At 47.5% G+C, this 19,674-nt stretch overlaps 1 protein-coding gene and 1 long non-coding RNA gene across 3 annotated transcripts; one reads left to right on the forward strand and one right to left on the reverse strand.

Moving 5' to 3' along the window:
- The first annotated feature begins 1,449 nt into the window (after positions 1-1,449).
- Positions 1,450-11,550, forward strand: LOC130543466 (cytochrome P450 4A6-like). The gene is made up of 12 exons (XM_057310662.1): positions 1,450-1,730; positions 2,534-2,675; positions 3,418-3,462; positions 3,918-4,045; positions 5,054-5,178; positions 5,548-5,702; positions 6,134-6,240; positions 6,326-6,516; positions 6,613-6,746; positions 7,619-7,683; positions 7,828-7,904; positions 10,596-11,550. The coding sequence occupies exons 1-12, from the start codon at positions 1,467-1,469 to the stop codon at positions 10,762-10,764; spliced, it is 1,602 nt and encodes a 533-aa protein (XP_057166645.1). The 5' UTR covers positions 1,450-1,466; the 3' UTR covers positions 10,765-11,550.
- LOC130543467 (uncharacterized) lies at positions 2,162-17,040 on the reverse strand. Of its 2 annotated transcripts, XR_008958838.1 has the most exons (5): positions 16,845-17,040; positions 14,086-14,130; positions 11,552-11,692; positions 8,904-9,004; positions 2,162-3,236 (listed from the first exon to the last, which is right to left on the reverse strand). It is a non-coding gene; the product is annotated as an uncharacterized LOC130543467 (long non-coding RNA). The 2 variants fall into 2 exon arrangements; XR_008958837.1 differs by lacking the exon at positions 2,162-3,236 and having other exon boundaries at positions 8,310-9,004.
- Positions 17,041-19,674: the final 2,634 nt, after the last annotated feature.

Below are 19,674 nucleotides of genomic sequence, written 5' to 3' on the forward strand. Positions count from 1 at the left end.
GGAGAGACCTGTGGCCCCATGGGTTGTGTAAGGAATCTCCTGTCACTAGGTTGGCCACAGGAGGAGGGCATAGGAATAACAAGGTAGATGGTGAGGAAAAGGGCAGGAGGAAAAGCTGCCTTCCAAAGAACTCCTCACGAAAACATCTTGTTTTCCTCTCTGAATTATGGGCTTGGAGTTGACTTGGGGGAAGAGAATCAGGAGCAAAGTGAGGCTGAGACACTAACTTGTCGCCCTCAGATGTGATTTGATATGATCTCCATGAGTCTTTTTTTATAATAATTTTTTATTATGTTATGTTAGTCACCATACAGTACATCCCCAGTTTTTGATGCAATGTTCCATGATTCATTATTTGTGTATAACACCCAGTGCACCATGCAATATGTGCCCTCCTTAATACCCATCACCAGCCTATCCCAATCCCCCACCCCCTTCCCCTCTGAAGCCCTCAGTTTGTTTCCCAGAGTCCACAGTCTCTCATGGTTCATTCCCCCTTCTGTTTACCCCCCCTTCATTCTTCCCCTCCTTCTCCTACTGATCTTCCTATTGAGTCTTTAGTGCCCATCCCTCTGCCTGGCACTCTTCACGTGGTGAACTCCTATTCACCCTTCAGGGTCCTACTCATGTTTTTAGTTGTCTCCTTCCTGGGTGGGCCCAGCCCACTATTCATTCTTTCAGTACAGCCTTATCACATTTTCCTATACAGCGTTAGTTTTCTACCTTGACCTCCCAGCCTGTGAGCTCAGGAAACATTTGCTGAGTGCATGAGTGACTGACTGAATGAGCATTTCTGGGAGGACCTTGGGAAAGGGTCAATTACTCCTCTTACAGAAGGAGAAACTGAGGTGAAGGGTGTATGATTGGCTGGCTTCATATGTCATGAGCCAGCCCTGGACTGGGCCTCCTGAGTGTGAGGCCAGTGCTCTGCCTGCTGGCATAGTCAGCCCAGGACATCGCTGAATGGTGGACTGGGACAAGCGTGGGGAACGATGCAGAGGCACCTGAGGCAGACAGTTTGGAGACCCCTGATTCTAATCCCAGCTGGCACTCTCAATGGTGGTTTTCCTCTGGCCACATCACTTTACCTCCCTGTAAGTGTTTTCCTCTGAGAAATAGGATAATAATCAAACCAAGCACACCTCCTGAACATTTGGTAACCTAGACGGTGAAGTTTTTGCAGTCAGGATTCATGTCTGTTTTACTGGCAGCTGTGTCCTGGCACATAGCACACCGCCTGGCACAGAGTAGGTGCTCCTGAAATATTTGATGAATAACAGGGAGAAGAGCAAGTGGGAATGTGCCCGGCCATTATCACTGTTGACTGAGAAAGCTTTCAACCCACAGTTTCCCAAGGTGGATCCTCACAGTTAATGAACTCTAGAAATCCCGTCCAAACTCCACCCTCACCCTTCACCCTCCCTCCAGGTTGGCAGGACAATCCTCCCCTGACTGACTGGGCTGGGATGTTCAGGGGAGGTCAGCAACAGTCAGGGACAGTCACGAAGAGTCAGCGATCCTGCAGCCCCTTCACCATGAGTGTCTCTGTGCTGAGTATCACCGGACCCCTGGGCAGTGTCTCTGGGCTCCTGCAAGTGGCCTCCCTGCTAGGGCTGGCTCTGCTGCTGCTCAAGGCAGCACAGCTCTACCTGCGCAGGCAGAGGCTGCTCAAAGCAGTCCAGGAGTTCCCATCCCCTCCCTCCCACTGGCTCTTTGGACACAAGCAGGAGGTAAGAAGGGGCTGCACTGGGGAGTGGAAGGGAAGAGTGGGCTGGGGAAGGCAGCAACCACCCAACCGACACTACCTGGGTGCCAGCACTGGCTGGGTATGAGGGCTGCCCAGGGCAAAGGGAAAGCCCACATGTAGACGGGCTCATCAAGGGTTTATGAATTCAACAAGTGGTCGGAGTCAACTGGGCAGTTGTAGTCCAATGACCCACGTAACCCAATATCGTTGTGGTAAGTGATGATTTGATGAATGAGCAAATGCATGAGGAAGGGATTCTAATGGTCAATTCGGAGTACCTGAATCTTCCCCAGAAACTTGGGCTTCCCTCCATCACACTTTAATTATCCTCTACTGTCATGGCCTCTTAATCTGTCTGTCAGGAAAATAAAATTAATATGCAAACTTAAATTAAAAAATATAATCCATTTAATGCCCCAAATAAAATTATATGGCAAAATTGCTTACCATGTGATAAAAGTTGTCATACGTGTTTCATGCAAATGTTGTACTAATGACTTCCAGTACTTTTTTACACCATGGAGTTAATTCCTGACAACCTTCTGTAGGCTGTTGGTTGTGACGGCCACTAACTCGACTCGACAATGGGACAGAACCTGGCCTAGGACAAACCTTGGACAACCAGGAAAGTCTGGATCAGAGCCAAGGTCATAAGAAACAGCTCTGAACACTTAGTTGTGCTGATACATCCAGATCTCTCTCCCTATGCCCATCCTGCCCTTACCCCAGCCGTAGCCCTGGAACCAGAAGAAAGGGCTTATTGTTTTCTCTTTCTTTTGGTGACAGTTGCAAAAAGAAGAGGAACTGCAACTGCTACTGAAATGGGTAGAGAATTTCCCATGTGCCTGTCCTCGTTGGCTATGGGGCACAGAGGTGGAGCTCATGATCTATGACCCTGACTACATGAAACTGATCCTGGGGCGGTCTGGTGAGAGGACACCCTCATACTTGTTCAAGCAGCTCTTCCCTCTTGGATACATGCCCAGGGATCTGTGAAGTAGCACAAGACACTGGAGGCTCAGCCATTGATCCCTGACCCTCTACCTACCACCCTCCCAGTCCACAAGCCAGCAGAAGGCCAGATTGTTATCTAAACTGAATGTTGAAACAGCCCTGTTGGGCTGCTTTATTTCTTTTATTTCTTTTCTGTTGTGTTCTGCTCTTCTTCTTCTTCTTCGTTTTCTTTTTTTCTGTTCTTCTCCTCTTCCTTCTCTGCTGCCTGTCTTCTTTCCTTCCCTTCTAAACCAAATTGAGAGGATTCCTGGTCTGGAAGACAGTTTCCTATACAAGATGACTTTGATTAGGCACTTCTAAGTGTTGTCTGTGCTGGGTAATGGGATGCCTGAGCCACCACAATTTATAAAAACACCAGAGATTCAGTCTTTTCATTGGCACTAAAACAGAGCCTTTGTTTCTTATGGATCTACTTACCCGATCCAGTGGGGCTCTGCTGTGGGACTTGGCATCTGCCTCCCCGAGCCTACAGTGTCTATCCGGAAAGAAACAGAGACCAGGTTGGAAGGGAGTGGAAGGTGGCTTGACACAAACTGCCAGCTGACAATCATCAGGAAGGGGTGAGAGACAATGGTCTGCACCACAGCTACCTCTGGGGGGCAGCCTGCCTTCGTTGGTCGCCTCCAGTTAACCTGTAAGGCCCTTCTTACTTTCAGACCCAAAGTCTGAGGGTTCCTACAGATTCATGGCTCCCTGGATAGGTAAGTATATTTAACTAGGACTTCGGTCCACCTTCTGCTTAGGCTTGCCAACAAATATCCATTTGGCCCAGATTAAATAAGAGGTGACCAGGACCATGGTCAGTCCACTCAGCTCTAAATCGAGCCTCCTCTCTCTTCCTCAGATAAAAACCTCACACTTTCTTAATGGTAGGGAGCCCTCCTGCCCCTCACCTTCTCCGTCATCACATCTCAGTCCTCGGTAATGATCTCAGACTAACTTTTCAGTGAAGTCCTCCATTTACCCAACCCTGCTCTGTTTCAACCTCAATCTCACAGCTGTGCAACAGGCATTCAGAAGTCCCCTTCCTGACATACACTGCCCTTTCCTGCCTTGCCCAGGATGCCCTTCTTCTGACACCCTGGGTTCTTCCCCAGTTGTCCCCATATAACTCTTGGAAGGTTCCTTCCCCCCCCACACACCCATTGTGGTCCAGGGTATGGTTTGCTCCTGTTGAATGGGCAAACATGGTTCCAACACCGGCGGATGCTGACCCCAGCCTTCCACTATGACATCTTGAAACCCTACGTGGGGCTCATGGCTGACTCTGTCCAAGTGATGCTGGTAAGTTCAAGCCCTGCTCACCTGCACACTCACACCCACAGCACAATTCACAAAGTCCACACTCAGACAGCTGTGTCCCTCAGACATCCATTAGACACGGCCCCTGGAATCACCCACTTATACCATACTATGAGACAGGGCTCCCTGAAGATGGATGGAACACGAAAGCACCCAGGCACCTGCTTTCATCCATTCTTTGCTCATTGCCCACAGAAGACACAGTCATGGTGGATAAAGGGTCCTTTCTCCTCCCACGTCTATGTTTTTGGCTTGGACAGGGAGAGTAGTCAATGCCCCTGGACAATAGGACAAAGTGCCCCTGGCTGGCCTGGTCTGTAGCAGCTTCAGTGGCAGGGTGTACATCCCAGGATGTCACTCAGGTGGGCTCTGGCCTGGGGCTGAAGGCTTCTGTTGGATTTTAGCCACTCCATGGAGTGAAATGGAGACCAGGTCTCCACCTCCAGGGCGGGGTCCTTCCATAGCATCACCTCTGAGCATGACCCTATTTCTCACTCACTGTGTCAGCTGACATTTGTTGAACAAGAGGAGCTGAAAGTACCTGATATCCCTTCTTTAGAAACCCCAGTACTGGCCCCTTGACCTTTCCTTTGCCTTGACTCTTGCTCCCTAAATTGGGACTTCACCCGTTTCTCATGTGTAGATCAACCCGAGGACAGAAAAGAGCCCCTTAATCCCCTGACACACAATGTTTTCTGGTCTGCTAAAAGGTGGTTATCACCACATTTATTCCTCAGTCACACTCTAAGAGATCATGGTTAGTTAAATAACAATTAAATAATAACGTTATCAGAGTATATACTGAGACAACACTCACCATATTACAAACATTTGGCTATATGGTCCTAAACTGATGAAACACAACTGCTTTAGAGAGTGAGGGCATCTCATCAGAATATTTGGAAGCGGCAGAGAGAGAGTCTAGCCTTGTCAGCATGGGCCTTCTGGAGGAGTAGAGAAAGACCGATGTAATGTGTCCCTCTACCACAGGACAAATGGGAAGAGCTCCTCAGCCAGAACTCATCTCTGGAGATCTTTGGACATATCTCCTTGATGACGTTGGACACCATTATGAAGTGTGCCTTCAGCTACCAGGGCAACCACCAGGCAGACAGGTCAGTGAAATCCTCAGCTGCAGCAGGGTCCTGTTTCTACCGACTAGTGCGGACTTATCCGAGAGGCAATTAGGGCAGCTTGGATGTTTACCAGCCCAAAGAGCCACATTCTGCAGAGAGCCCTAGGCCACAGCCAAATTCAGCCCACACCCAACCTTCATTAGACAGATACCTGATCCCAGCCTCAGGGAGATGCTGGCTGCCCATGTCCCTCATAAAGGGCTAGGGGTCTCAAGGAAGTAAGAATGACATGACAAATGCCTGGTGTTGTCTGTCACATTGATTGAGGAACCCTCCACCCATAGACCCACTCCACTCCAGGTCGGATATCTCCCTCCATCCAGTCCCTTCTGCATCCTCCCCCTTCAGGAACTCCCAGTCCTACCTTCAGGCCACTCGGGACCTGAACAACCTGGTGTTTTCCCGGATGAGGAATGTTTTCTACCAGAAAGACATCATCTACAGGCTGACCCCTGAAGGCCGCTTGAACCACCGGGCCTGCCAGCTTGCCCATCAACACACAGGTTGGACTCTGCTCTCTGGGCAGCTCCCCTCCTTCATCAGGAACATCCCAAAGGGATCGGCCCTAACCCTTCAGGCAGGTCCTGTCCCTCCAGGACTTGGGACACACCCATCTCGGGTACTTCCTGGTGCAGGTCTTAGGGTGCCAGGTGCTAGGTAAGAAACTACATGTGTACCACATGGGTGAGGGCTGAATGAGAGCCCCTGCCAGCAGCAATCAAGCAGAGTCTCCTTGGGCTGTGCTGTTGAGGGGAGTGAGGACCTGCTAGCACCTGGCACTAGACCCTCACCCCAACAAGCACACCTGTTCCCACACTCCTCCTGATCCACCTGGCACCCTGCCTGGGGCACAGGGAGCAAGTGGGCTACTGTGGGTGGCTGTGTCTGGGCACCCAGAGCTCTCAGCTCTGCCTGGGAATGCTGTACTGGACAGACCGAGTGATCAAGATGAGGAAGGCTCAGCTGCAGGAGGAGGGAGAGCTGGACAAGGTCAGGAGCAAGAGGCACTTGGACTTCCTGGACATCCTCCTCTTTGCCCAAGTGAGTGTGGGAGGCCTGAGGCATTGCCCACAAGTGTGGAAGAGAGGGCAAGCTCAAACCCTGCCCTCTCTCCGTGTCTTCCCAGAGGGAGAACGGGAACAGCTTCTCTGACAAGGACCTCCGTGCGGAAGTGGACACCTTCATGTTTGAGGGCCATGACACCACAGCCAGTGGCATGTCCTGGATCCTCTATGCTCTGGCCACACACCCTGAGCATCAGCAAAGGTGCCGGGAGGAGGTCCAGAGCCTCCTGGGGGATGGCACCTCCATCACCTGGTGAGTTCTCATGAGATGGGAGGGCCCTGCCCCCTCAACTAGAGAATTCCCTGATTACCAGGGCCTTGCCGGCCCTTCAGGATAGCTTTGTTTTAGGGACCACCTGGACCAGATGCCCTACACCACCATGTGCATCAAGGAGGCACTGCGACTCTATCCACCAGTTCCAGCTGTTGGCAGAGAGCTCAGCAAGCCCATCACCTTCCCTGATGGACGCTCCTTACCCAAAGGTGTGAACTTTGCCACTCTCACTCCATAGGCACTCTGCAGGAATGCGTGGGAGGCCAGAAATCCTCATGTTCTGGGGCAGTTTGTGTATGTCTGAGACTCATTTCTCCCCTCAAGAAAATCAGTATTTCTTTTGTTGTTCAGATGAGGTCTATGATGTGCTTCGCACAGAGCTTAAATCCAGCAAAAGCTCAAGGGATAAACACATGACAGCCTCTGAATGTGACTTTGGGTTTTACCCTAATATTCTAATTTCCTGAGATATGAATGCTTGAGAGACAATCAGATGGGGCAGGGAGAGATGTGGTCTTTCCTTATAAGGTCTAGGCTAACGAGAGAGGTTAGAGAATTCACTGCCATGGCTTAGATGATCCAGTCTCCAGGGAGCCCTCAGGTTGATGGCAGAGTAGCTGATGACCAGATCTGAGATCCCTGCCATGGCTGGCAGCCACCTTTTGGCTCCTCTCTGCTCTGAATCCCAGCCCTGCCACATCCTACCTGGGTGGTCATAGGCACGTTGCTCAGCCTCCCCAAGGCTCAAGTGCCTCATGGAAACAATGGAGATGTGAGCCTCACATGTTGTGAAGATGGAGGAGTTCATGCATATTCCCCAAGGGCTCATGGATGGTACTTGATAAATGTGAGTTGTCGCTTGAGTTGAGTTCTTTCCTGCTTCTCAGCCTGGTCATGGTTAATCAACTAATCTGTACACAGGAGCACACGTTCTGTGCCATGTCTGTCCCACACCTCCGTCAACTCTATCATTCTATTCACAGTGATGAGAAGTGGCTCTCGTAGTGGCTTCCAAGTGGCGCGTGGGTGCACCTGGGCCCCACAGGCATGTGTGATCAGTCTTCTCTCTTCTGTCCCACAGGATTCTTAGTGTCACCCTCCTTTTATGCCCTTCACCACAACCCAAAGGTGTGGCCAAACCCAGAGGTATGATAGCTTTGGGAGGAGCGGGTGGGATGACCTCTCCAGACCAACCTCTCCTCCTCTCCCACCTTTGGGTGTGCTGTCCCTTGGATGATTGGAAGGAGGGGCTTGACCACACCTGTATTGGCCCTGGTGCTCCCTCTGCAGGTGTTTGACCCTTCTCGGTTTGCACCAGATTCCTCACGACACAGCCATGCTTTCCTGCCCTTCTCAGGAGGACCAAGGTGAGGCACTTGTACCAGGACGGGGGGGGGGGGGGCTGTTTCCTGGGTACATACCTGATGTTTGTGGTTTCCTACATTTCTGTGGGGTCTGAAAATATGCCCTGGCATGTTGGTTTGCTGGGAGAGAGATGTGTGTCTCTGACAAAGAAAGTTGGTAATCACGGCATGCCATGGAGACGTTGACCCATTGCTCTTACCCAGTCTCCAGCCACAATTCAGTGTCAGTGGGTGCTCAAAAGCTCAGGGTATTCTTGTGATTTCTTCACTTTATGAGTATGACTTCACAGAATTAGATTTTCTCACATGTAATTTTCAAGAGTTGTTGATGTCAAAGTCAGGATGGAATCAAAAGATTTCTTTCTTTCTTTTTTTTTTTTTTAAAGATTTTATTTATTTATGTGACAGAGAGACAGCCAGTGAGAGAGGGAACACAGCAGGGGGAGTGGGAAAGTAAGAAACAGGCTCATAGCGGAGGAGCCCGATGTGGGACTCGATCCCGGCACGCCGGGATCACGCCCTGAGCCGAAGGCAGACGCTTTAACGACTGCGCTACCCAGGCGCCCCGGAATCAAAAGATTTCTTTTGCACACATTCTCAACCAGCCTGTACTACTCAACTCCCCATTCTGCCCCCACATTGCACCATTGACTGCACTGCAGGTGTTTCCATCCTCAGCCACCTGCATGTGTCAAATATTTAAGCCATACACAGGAAGGTTTCCGACAGTCTCTTAAGGGCTTCATAAAGTACTTGACTAATCTGTGTTGCCACTATATTTTCATCTATCCAAAAGAATTTTTGACTCCATGGTAATGGTTATGTACACTTGACAAATTCCCAGTTCTCCAATCATCACATATGATCTGGGCTCCACATGCCTTAATATTACACTTAGAGTCCAATCATCCAAATGGGCAAATATATAAAAATGAAGACATTAAATTGCTTTTGAGAGAAAACGCACTATTCTGTATATGACACATGGCATTTGAACGTTACCTGGTCTGTAAAATGTAAAGCACACTTGAAGTGGCTGTTCAGTGGGATGACTTTTCTCCAGAGTGGCTGCTCTGAAATCCTCCAGTGCTGCTCAAAGTGTCCTATAAATAGTAACCGCAGTAAACTTTGTAAGTAGTTACTTGAAAAATGGTTTTTTTTCCAAATACAGAAATCTGTCAATCCTTCACAAACTAAGTTTGAATCCACTTTCACACAACATCCTTAAGCAAATTATTCTTCCAGATGCTGGCTTCAGGATTTATTTCTCCCTGGGATTGAGTCCTTTCTCCTAGATATTGGTGCAAGTCCTATGGCTGCCAGTTGAGACAGGAGAGGGGTAGACAGTTCAATTCCTAGCTCAGAACTAATGGTCATGCATATTTTATTCCATTCAGGGTTGTTTTTTTTTTCAGTTCAATAAACATGTTCAATTATAAGACTGCCCATTAAGCCTGTCTCTGTGTGCCAAGTCCTCTGCTATGAGATGGCATACTGCCCTTGCCTCCAGGAGTTCACAGTCAAGAAATAAATGCCTCCACTCAAAAGACACATCTATCTTTCTTCCTTCCTTTCTCTTTCTTTCTTTCTTTCTTTCTTTCTTTCTTTCTTTCTTTCTTTCTTTCTTTCTCTCCTTCACTAATTGACCCCACTGTAGGAAGCTCCATGTTCCTGGCACTTTCCTGTTCTGGAAAGTGATATGTCCTTGAGTAAAATATTATGGTGATGTCAGGGTCCAGGAATGAAGAGGCACAGCCAGCAGGGACAAGTGGGAGGGCAGCCTGGCATTGCCTTAGCCTTGAGCATGTGGCAAGCAGAGGGGGAGGGTGGGCATTCTCTGGGACCTCCTCAGCAGGAGCTGAGCTGGGAGGAGGAGCTGAACAGGTGACAGGTGAGTGAGCCAACAAGCCAGAGAGGACTTTGATGCCAGCTGAGGCGTGTGGACATGTCAGACCTGTGATGGAGGGCATGGGAGGCTCTGAGCTGGGCTGGGAATTCAGGGAGGGAGTGGAGGCAGAAGACAGAAAAGCCCAGGTGAGGAGGTTGAGGGATGGCAGGCAGGGACATTTCTGTAGTAGAATTGGATGGCTCCAGCAGCTGGTTGGCTGAGGGGCCGAGGGGGAGGCAGGAGTCTGGACCCAGACTGGCAGTCTGGAGGCAGATGGCACAGCAGACTGAGCGTCACTAAGGCTCTGCCCCTGCAGAAAGCTTCCCTGTTGCCATTCTGACTTCCTTACCCAACTCTGCCTTGTCCTTTCTCTGAGGATCTGGATCCCTGTGTGCCCCAGATGGTTAGGGCCTGAAGTGTGGCCCGTCCTATCCCCTACGGTGCCCTGTCCTGGTCTCCACATTGTGAAACCAGAAAAGGCTTGTGCAGAGAACAAACAACTTAATAATTAACTGTTTTAGTGATCTCTTGACTTGGCCCCAAGGCTCCAGGTGCTGACCTTCTTCTAACAGGGTTTCAGGCCTACTGAGAACAGAGGTAGGAGTAGGACGCAATCCTGGAAGAGTGTAGGCTTTGTCAAGGGTCAAGGGGAGAGCGTGAAACAAGCAAGGTTAGGTAGGCTAGAGATGTGTGTGTGTCCTGGGGAAAGGGGATCTGGGCTGGGCCCATGCAGAAAACCCTGAATGTGCTGATCCTGGCAGGGGGTTTGAGGCTCCTCCTCATATCCTTTTCCCTCCCTGACCCAGGAACTGCATCGGGAAGCAGTTTGCCATGAACGAGATGAAGGTGGCGGTGGCCCTGACCCTGCTCCGCTTTGAGCTGGCTCCGGATCCTTTCAGGGTCCCCGTTCCCTTTCCAAGAATCGTGTTGAAGTCCAAGAATGGGATCCACCTGCACCTCAGGAAGCTCCTCTAACCCTTGTGGGGACAAGGATGAGCCCTGAGGGCCTCCTGCCTGCCATCCTGTCTTCCTGTCAGTCTCTCCTATCTGCTGTCTTCTGCCCACTTCCTGCTTTCACTCTGCCCACCTGCCAGCCTCCCTACTCTCCTCTTGTGCATCAGACTGTCTTCCCTTCTCTGTCTCACCCTTTGCCATGATTCCTACATGTTTGCCTGTTTCCTTTCTCCCACCTGGCTGTAGCTCTGACTCTCCATGTAAATCATGATCAGCTGCCTGTCCCCAGGCTGTCTGCCCTCTCCCTGTTGTTGTTCTTCCTGCCTGCTTGTGTGTTCCTGTAATGTTTTCTCTTGCTGCTTTACCAAATTACACAAACTTAGTTCCTTAAAAGAGCACAATTGGTGATCCTATAGTTTAAGAGATCAGAAATCCTAAATGGGTATAACTGGGTTGCAACCAAGTTGTTACAGAAGCTCTAAGGGAGAATCTCTTCTCCTGCATCTTTCCATCTTCTAAAAGTCTGCTCTTAAGGCTATTCAACGAGGGGATTAGGCCTCCCCGTTCATCAAGGAAACATCTTTTTCTTAAATGCGATTGATTACAGATGTTAACCATATCCATAAAATTTTTAGTGCAACATCTAGACTTTTGTTTAATTGAACCATCGGGAGTCCAGCCAATCTAAGTTGACACATAAAGCAAGACATCACAGTCCTCCTTTCGTCCTCTTGGCATTCACACATTCCCTTAAACCATACTTAATCTGCAAGTTACGTGTAATAAAGTCACACTTCTACCAACTAACCTTCTTAAGATTGAAAGTGTGTTGATCCTTTTCCCCAACAACAAAGCAAAATCTTTGGAGGGTATTCTCTCTCCTCCCTGAAATCCTTTGACTTAAATGCTGTGGTACAGAGTTAACTATTAGTATCACACATTATGGTTTCTGTGCAGGATATAAGAAAAAGAAGAAAAAATCTGACACACATGTGCACACGTGCATAATCATATTCAAAACAAATAAGGAAAATGCTAGAAATAATTACATTCCTTATTTCTATAACCTGTGACATAGCCATCCTTAGCATTTATAACCCCCTTCTTCCACCACCCATTCCATATTTTCTTTGCCCTCTGAAAGCACCTCAGCCAGTTGTGGGTTTTTGCCTGGTGCCATGACCCAAACCTTCACTCTTGAAGGATCTGGGCCATTACTAATCTTGCCTGAATTGGGCTGTGGCATTTCTCCATTTACTCTAATGACAAGGCAGGGTAGTCCTACGAGATGCCCCATGTATTTCCTCCATTCCGAGCATATCTTTTCTCACCTTCATTGGTAAGGAAACTGCCAATTTCCCCCTTGGAAATCAGGATCGACCCAGTACAGTAACTGCTTCTGAGTTAGACCCATGAGGAGCCCAGAGTGGCCAGGAGGTATCTTCACATAGTCATTCCTGTGTCTCCTGGTGGAGGCACTCCTACTTTTGGAAGTAAGACCACTAGGACAGCAGAGCATAAGGTTGCAGTGATAAGTACTCCAAATGTTGCTAATCAGAACACTAGGGTTAGTAATGAGTGGTGCTGCTCCCCTTTCCATCCCTAGAGTCCTGGATGGGTGAATCCTGGCTATGCGAGAAACCGCACCATGTATTGGACATTGATGAAAAGCTTATACAGCCTCCTGGAGGGCCTTCCTTCAATGCTGCAAGTTATTGCCACCTAGCTGGTGCTGTATACCCAAACCTCTCCTGAGGTTATTTCTCTGGTTCTGGAATGCCTAGCTGGAATGGATATACTCCCCAACTGGCAAAGAAGACTCAGTAGAATATAGGTGTTTGATGCCTCCAGCTTCATGGGGATCTTCCCATATGTCCCTGTTCCAATCATCAGACTCCTATTTCTCATAGTTCTCACTGTAACAGATGACACCCTTCGAGATATGGAATTCAGTTTGCTGATAATTCAGACACAGGCAGGATGACACCTGGGTTTGGTTTCAGAAATCTGAGGCCTGGCTAAATAAAGCCTGTGGCTACAGGTCAGAGTGATCTTCAATGCAGACATAGAAGCTTTCAGGTCATTTATTTCTTTTTTGGTCTGAGAATTTGTTTTGGGGTTTTTTTGAAAAGACTTTATTTATTTGACGGAGAGAGAGAAAGAGAGAGAGAGAGAGGGAGAGTATGCACAAGTGGAGGAAGGGGCAGAGGGAGAAGCAGACTCCCCGCTGAGCAGGGAGCCCAATGCGGGGCTCAATCCCAGGACCCAGGGATCATGACCTGACCCTAAGGCAGAGACCTACCTGACTGAGCCACCCAGGTGCCCCTGGTCTGAGAATTTGAATCCTCCACATTATTCTTTCCTTTTCCCACTTTCTCCAGTATAACGCTGACATCCAGTCAATCTTCTTATGCTCCTTAGTTTGACTAACATGTTTTAAGGCATCAAACACATGGTCATCAGAGCCTTGCCTTTTGCAATTATTTGATTAGCAGCATCCAATGGTGATGTCTTATGTATTGCAACACCAGGCCCTGGGTTACCAGTGTCCTCTTTACCATTGGGAATAGAGTCATCAGTCCCTTTCCAAATAATCCTATTAGAGAACCAATTCATGAGACCCAGAACCAATTCAGAAAACTTGTTAAGATTCTGTTCCTTTAGAATCGTTCTTGGTACCAAAATTTATATTAGTCGGAGTTCCACCAGAAAAACAAAACCAAGCAGAGAAAGACAATTATCATATGGTTTCACTCATTTATGGAACATACGAATAGGAAGATCGGTAGGAGAAGAAAGGGAAGAAGAAAGGGGGGTAAACAGAAGGGGTGATGAACCATGAGAGACTATGGACTCTGGGAAACAAACTGAGGGCTTCAGAGGGGAGGGAGTGGGGGAATGGGATAGGCTGGTGATGGGTATTAAGGAGGGCACGTATCACACGGTGCACTGGGTGTTATACGCAAGTAATGAATCATGGAACTTTACATCAAAAACTAGGGATGTATTGTATGGTGACTAACATAATATAATAAAAAAATTAAAAAAATAAAAGGGAAAAAAACCCCAGTAGAATAGATGCCTGTCCAGAGAGAAATTGACAGACCCAGAAGGATGATGTATCTGAGCCCCACTTTCTGTCCACCCAGTAGCTTTCTTGTGTTCTCCCTGTCTTAGTACTGAGCAGATTAACTAAGGGGACTAGAGGGCCAGGTTGTCCAGTGGATGGGATGCCTGACTGAGCAAGGACACAGCAGGGAAGGAAAGGGCAGGGGAGGATCACGGTCAGCCAGCACCAAAGGTCAGGGGTGGGAAGAGCAGGGAAGGTAGGTGTCCACTCACCAATCCACTGGAGGAAGAAGTTAAACACTTTTGGGATCATGGGATCTATAAGAGAAAGATGACTGATCAGGTCATGCACAGACTGAGAGATTCCCAGAGGAGGCTTGTGGATAAATAGGACAGGCATGGACCTTAGCTCTCCAAACTTTTGTTGCAGTCCCCAGGACTGTTTTCCACATGGTGCCTGAGCCCTTTACTCTTAGGAAGCCCCACCCTCTCCCACCAACACTGACCCCCTCGATTCTACAAAACCTTAGGAAAGTCAGGCTCATAGATGTTCAGGAAGCCAAGGACCTGTCCAAGCCAGAGTGGGTGGGCATGGGAGAACTGGTGGGCTAAGGATACAATGTTGTCTGGGCCCTCTGTCTACTGCATTGGAAATGTGACAGAATGCCAGGCCCCTCGGAAGCCCACTGTCACCAGCCAGGCCCTACATCCTTGATCAACAAAGGCAGGGGGCTGCCCAGACAGACCCTGGGAGCATCCTTCCCTCCTCCTGCATCTTTCTCCCAGCCAGTCTCAGCCCTATACACCTTTGGGTTCAATCACCTCTCCAGCCCCAGAGACACCACTGTAAGTCCAAGCCATCCTCTTGCTGTGCCTGGGTGAGCTCAACAACCCCAAGCTGGCCAACCTGCTTCCATCTGGTTCCTGTCATCAGCCCTCTATCTATGCTGCTCCCAGAAAGAGCTCTCTTTCGGCATTAAAGCTGTTTTCATGAGAGTTGTAACACCAGCTCGCTGTGCAATGCAGTAATCTGCTCGTTTCTGCACCCGTTATGTCATTTGACACACATTTTGGGGACCTACTATGTGCAGGGCACTGTCTAGGCTTCTCAGGGCATGAAACAGACCTGGCCCTACCCTTTCATTCCACGGGGCAGACCGATTATATTCAACTAAACAATTAAGGAGTGTAAATACACATGCTAGTAAGGGCCAAGAAGGAAGCAGACAGTGCTATGAGTGAGACTAGCAGGGAGACTCTGCTTAGACAGGGAGATTGGGGATGGCCCCTGGTTGGAGAGGACATTCGAGGTGAAACCCAGAGGATGAGAAGCAGCTGGTGGTGCAAAGAGCAAGGGACAGCATTCCCAGTAGAGCAAACAGCAAGCACAAAAGCTGTGGGGCAGGAAAATAGTGGTGTCTTCCAAGAGCTGCCACCTGGTCAACTTTGCCCTGAGATGAGGTTGGAGATCATCCAGAGGGTGGTGTGTGCTCTAAGACAGGGTGCTTTAAAAACGTAGGTAGAGCATATATGAAAGCATCGGCATCATGCCTACACAGAGTAAGCATTATACATAATAAATGGCAGTCAGGCATTAGCAAAACTGGAGTAGAAATTTGAGGTCATGGTCCTAACTATGACATTTACTTTCTTTGTGACCTTGACAAAGTCAACTAAGTCCCTGAGCCTTAGTTTTCTTGTCTGTAAATTAAGGTTAATAAATTGTACAGTAGTTATGTCTGTGCTATGGAAATCCTGTGCAAGTACTGAGACAATATTTTGGAAGCTTTACTGCATGCCAACAGCAGGCAGGTTACTGGGTCAGGAGCCCTCACTCCCTCAGAATCACTTATAGCTCATTCCAGGTAGAAAGTCCTGCTACACAAGGTCCCCAGCCAAGAATAAACATGAGAGTTCTGTGCCTTCACTTGGATGGGAAAAGCAAGCAAGTATTCAGGATGGAAAACCTTTTGCCTGGGCCATGCAGTCTTTATAGAGGAGTAAAAGTCAACAAGATATGGTATATTGCATCAATATCCAACCCAATATTATCAGTCCCAGAAACAGAAATGCCTGGTGTTCTCTACCCACAGGAGTAATCACTTCAAGCTGCCACCTTGGGGACTGACTGCAGCCACTCCTCTGCCTTCCTGTGGCCCATTAACGGAACCAGGAAGCATCCAGGAACAAAAATACTCATTTCCCTTTAAAATGTGGCAACCCAAACTGAACCTGGTCTCTTTAAGACAGTGATCTAATGGGTCCAATGTGATCCTGATTTCCTCCTCCATTTGTTTGTCAAGCAGTAAGAATTCACTGGGCATCATCAATAGGCACAGCCCTCTGTCCCATGCTTTAGAAACCTAAGACACAGGTTGCCCTGTTACAACCTTCAAAGACTCCTTGGTTGCGGTGTCTGGATACCAGATGAATGGGAAAGATAATTGACTGGTGAATAAACGTTGACCATGCCAACACAGCGGAGTAAGGCTTGAGCTCATGCTCTACAGACAGTTCTGCATTCTGCTTTCGTCACTTTATGATAAGCTCTACTCACATCATAAAAAGTTCTCCATGAGCATTCAATGACTGCTGCATCTAGCCACGTGGTGTGCTCTACACTTGCTCACAAAAACGGCCCTACCTAGTGAGGCGGGCATGTATGCCAACATGTGGGATTGATGCCTGAAACACACTCCTGCTCCTCGGAAATGCTGGATCAAATGGAGCAAGCATGAAATGTCCCCTGCAAAGTTTGGGAGATACCACGTGTGGGCTGGACGGTGGTTTTCAGCAAATGGTTCACAGGAAAGTCTCTGGGGCCACACTGCCTGGGTGTGATGCTGGCTCCACCTCTTACCAGTAGGGTGACCCTGGGCAGGCAGCTAAGCTCTTTGTGCCTTACTTTTGACACTGAGACTACGGGATTATGATTGATTGATTGACTGACTGATTGATTGATTTAAATTCAAGTTAGTTAACACATAGTGTATATTGTTTTCAGGAGTAAAATTTAGTGATTTATCACTTACCTATAACACTCAGTCCTCATCACAACAAGTACCCTCCTGGGGCTCCTGGGTGGCTCAGTCGTTAAGCGTCTGCCTTCGGCTCAGGGCATGATCCCAGGGTTCTGGGATGGAGCCCTGCATTGGGCTCCCTGCTCCGCTGGAAGCCTGCTTCTTCCTCTCCCACTCCCCCTGCTTGTGTTCCCTCTCTCGCTGGCTGTCTCTCTCTCTGTCAAATAAATAAATAAAATATTTAAAAACAACAACAACTGGGGCGCCTGGGTGGCACAGCGGTTAAGCGTCTGCCTTCGGCTCAGGGCGTGATCCTGGCGTTATGGGATCGAGCCCCACATCGGGCTCCTCTGCTATGAGCCTGCTTCTTCCTCTCCCACTCCCCCTGCTTGTGTTCCCTCTCTCGCTGGCTGTCTCTATCTCTGTCAAATAAATAAATAAAATCTTTAAAACAACAACAACAACAACAACAACAACAACAACAAACAAGTACCCTCATTAATGCCCATCACCCATTTAGCCCATCCCCCCACCCACCTCCCCACCAGCAACCCTCAGTTTGTTCTCTGTAGTTTAGAGTTTCTTACGGTTTGCCTCCCTCTGTTTTTATTTCATTTTCTTTTTCCTTCCCGTTCCCTATGTTCATCTGTTTTGTTTCTTAAATTCCACATATGGGTGAAATCATATGTGAAATCATATGAAATCTAAATTTATCTTTCACTAACTGATTTATTTAGCTTAGCATAATACCCTGTAGTTCCATCCACATCCTTGCAAATGGCAAGACTTCATTCTTTTGGATGACTGAGTAATATGCCTATATATATATTTATATACACACATATATATATATACACACATATATACTATATGTGTAATATGCCTATATATATATTTATATACACACATATATATATCAATCACTTCTTTTTATTATATTATATATATTTATATATATCACTTCTTTTTTTTATTATATTATTTTAGTCACCATACAGTACACCCCTAGTTTTTGATGTAAAGTTTCATGATTCATTACTTGCGTATAATACCCAATGCACCATGCAATACGTGCCCTCCATAATACCCTTCTTCTTAAACCATTCATCTGTCGATGGACATCTGAGCTCTTTCCGTATTTTGGCTATTGTGGACATTGCTGCTATAAACATTGTGGTGCACGTGCCCCTTCAAACAACTATGCTTGCATCCTTGGATAAATACCTAGTAGTGCAATTCCTGGGTTGTAGTGTGGCTGTATTTTTAACTTTTTGAGGAACCTCCATACTGTTTTCCACAGTGGCTGCTCTAGTTTGTATTCTCACCAACAGTGCAAGAGATTTCCCCTCTCTCCACATCCTCTCCAAGATCTGTTGTTTCCTGACTCGTTAATTTTAGCCATTCTGACTGGTGTGAGGTGGTATCTCATTGTGGTTTTGATTTGTGTTTCCCTGATGGTGAGTGATGTTGAGCATCTTTCCATGTGTCTGTTGGCCACTTGTATGTCTTCTTTGGAGAAATACCTGCTCATGTCTTCTGCCCATTTGTTGACTGGATTTTTTGCTTTTTGTGTGTGGAGTTTGATAAGTTCTTAATAGATTTAGATAGTAGCCTTTTATCTGATAACACATTTGCAAATATCTACTCCCGTTCCATCGGTTGCCTTTTAGTTTGGTTGATTGTGTCCTTCGCCGTACAGAAGCTTTGTCTTGATGACGTTGCAATACTTCAGGTTTTTGTTTTTGTTTCCCTTCCCTTTAGAGACGTGTCTAGGAAGAAGTTGCTGTGGCTGAGGTCAGAGAGGTTGCTGCCTGTTTTCTCTTCTAGAATTTTGATGGTTTCTTGTCTTACACTTAAGTCTTTCCTCCATTTTGAGTTTCTTTTTGTGTACCGTGTAAGAAAGTGGTCCAGTTTCATTCTTCTGCATGTCACTGTCCAGTTTTCTCATACCTATCTGTTGAAGAGATTGTCTTTTCCCGTTGGATAGTCTTTCCTGCTTTGTTGAAGATTAGCGACCATATAGCTGTGGGTCCATTTCTGGATTCTCTATTCTGTTCCGTTGATCTGTGTATCTGTTTTTGTGCCAGTACCATACTGTCTTGATGATGACAGCTTTGTAATACAGCTTGAAGTCTGGGATTATGATGCCCGCCTCTTTGCTTTTCTTTTTCAACATTACTTTGGCTATTCGGGGTCTTTCTGGTTCCATACAAATTTTGGGATTGTTTGTTCTCACTGTGGGAAAAATGCTGGCGGTATTTTAGTAGGGATTACATTCCATTTCTTTGTGTGTTCTTCAGTTTTTTTCATAAGTGTTCTATAGTTTTCAGCTTCAGTTCTTTTACCTCCTTGGTTAGGTTTACTCCTAGGTATCTTATGGTTTTCGATGCAATTGTAAATGTGATCGATTCTCCTTATGCTGATACTTGGAGAATTTTTTTAAATAATCTATATTTTAGGATTGTTGTGGTGAAACCACATAAAATTCCTTGCTCAGTGTCCAGAATATAGTAAGTGCTCAGTAAATGCTCACTATTTCCAAGCATTATGTACCCAATTCTATAGAGGAAACCGAGGAATCAAGGAGGCAAACACGGAGTTACATCCAGAATTGCAACCCAAGCTGTCCCACTTCAAAGGTCTCTCAACAACTGCCCCTCATGTGCTAGGTGCAAAGCTGGTGCTGGGCCAAGTAAGGAAAGGACTCAGGCTACAGAGGCGCTGGGCCTGGGCCAGTGAGCGGAGGAAAGTAATCATAGAAGTGGAGGAAATTTGAGGGGCATGGGTAACGTGGTTACACACCTCTGAGTCTGAACAAGATCCCAGATTTTAGAGAAAAAGG

The sequence above is a fragment of the Ursus arctos genome, unplaced genomic scaffold (assembly GCF_023065955.2).
Source record: "Ursus arctos isolate Adak ecotype North America unplaced genomic scaffold, UrsArc2.0 scaffold_12, whole genome shotgun sequence".
NCBI classification, from domain to species: Eukaryota; Metazoa; Chordata; class Mammalia; order Carnivora; family Ursidae; genus Ursus; species Ursus arctos.

What these genes read in the sequence shown, in the direction of transcription:
- LOC130543466 (XM_057310662.1), top strand. Translation starts at nt 1,467, where the DNA reads ATGTTCAGGGGAGGTCAGCAACAGTCAGGGACAGTCACGAAGAGTCAG. An exon ending in TCTTTGGACACAAGCAGGAG is followed by an intron (nt 1,731 to 2,533) that starts GTAAGAAGGGGC and finishes TTTTGGTGACAG; the next exon opens with TTGCAAAAAGAAGAGGAACT. An exon ending in GCTTGCCCATCAACACACAG is followed by an intron (nt 5,703 to 6,133) that starts GTTGGACTCTGC and finishes TGTACTGGACAG; the next exon opens with ACCGAGTGATCAAGATGAGG.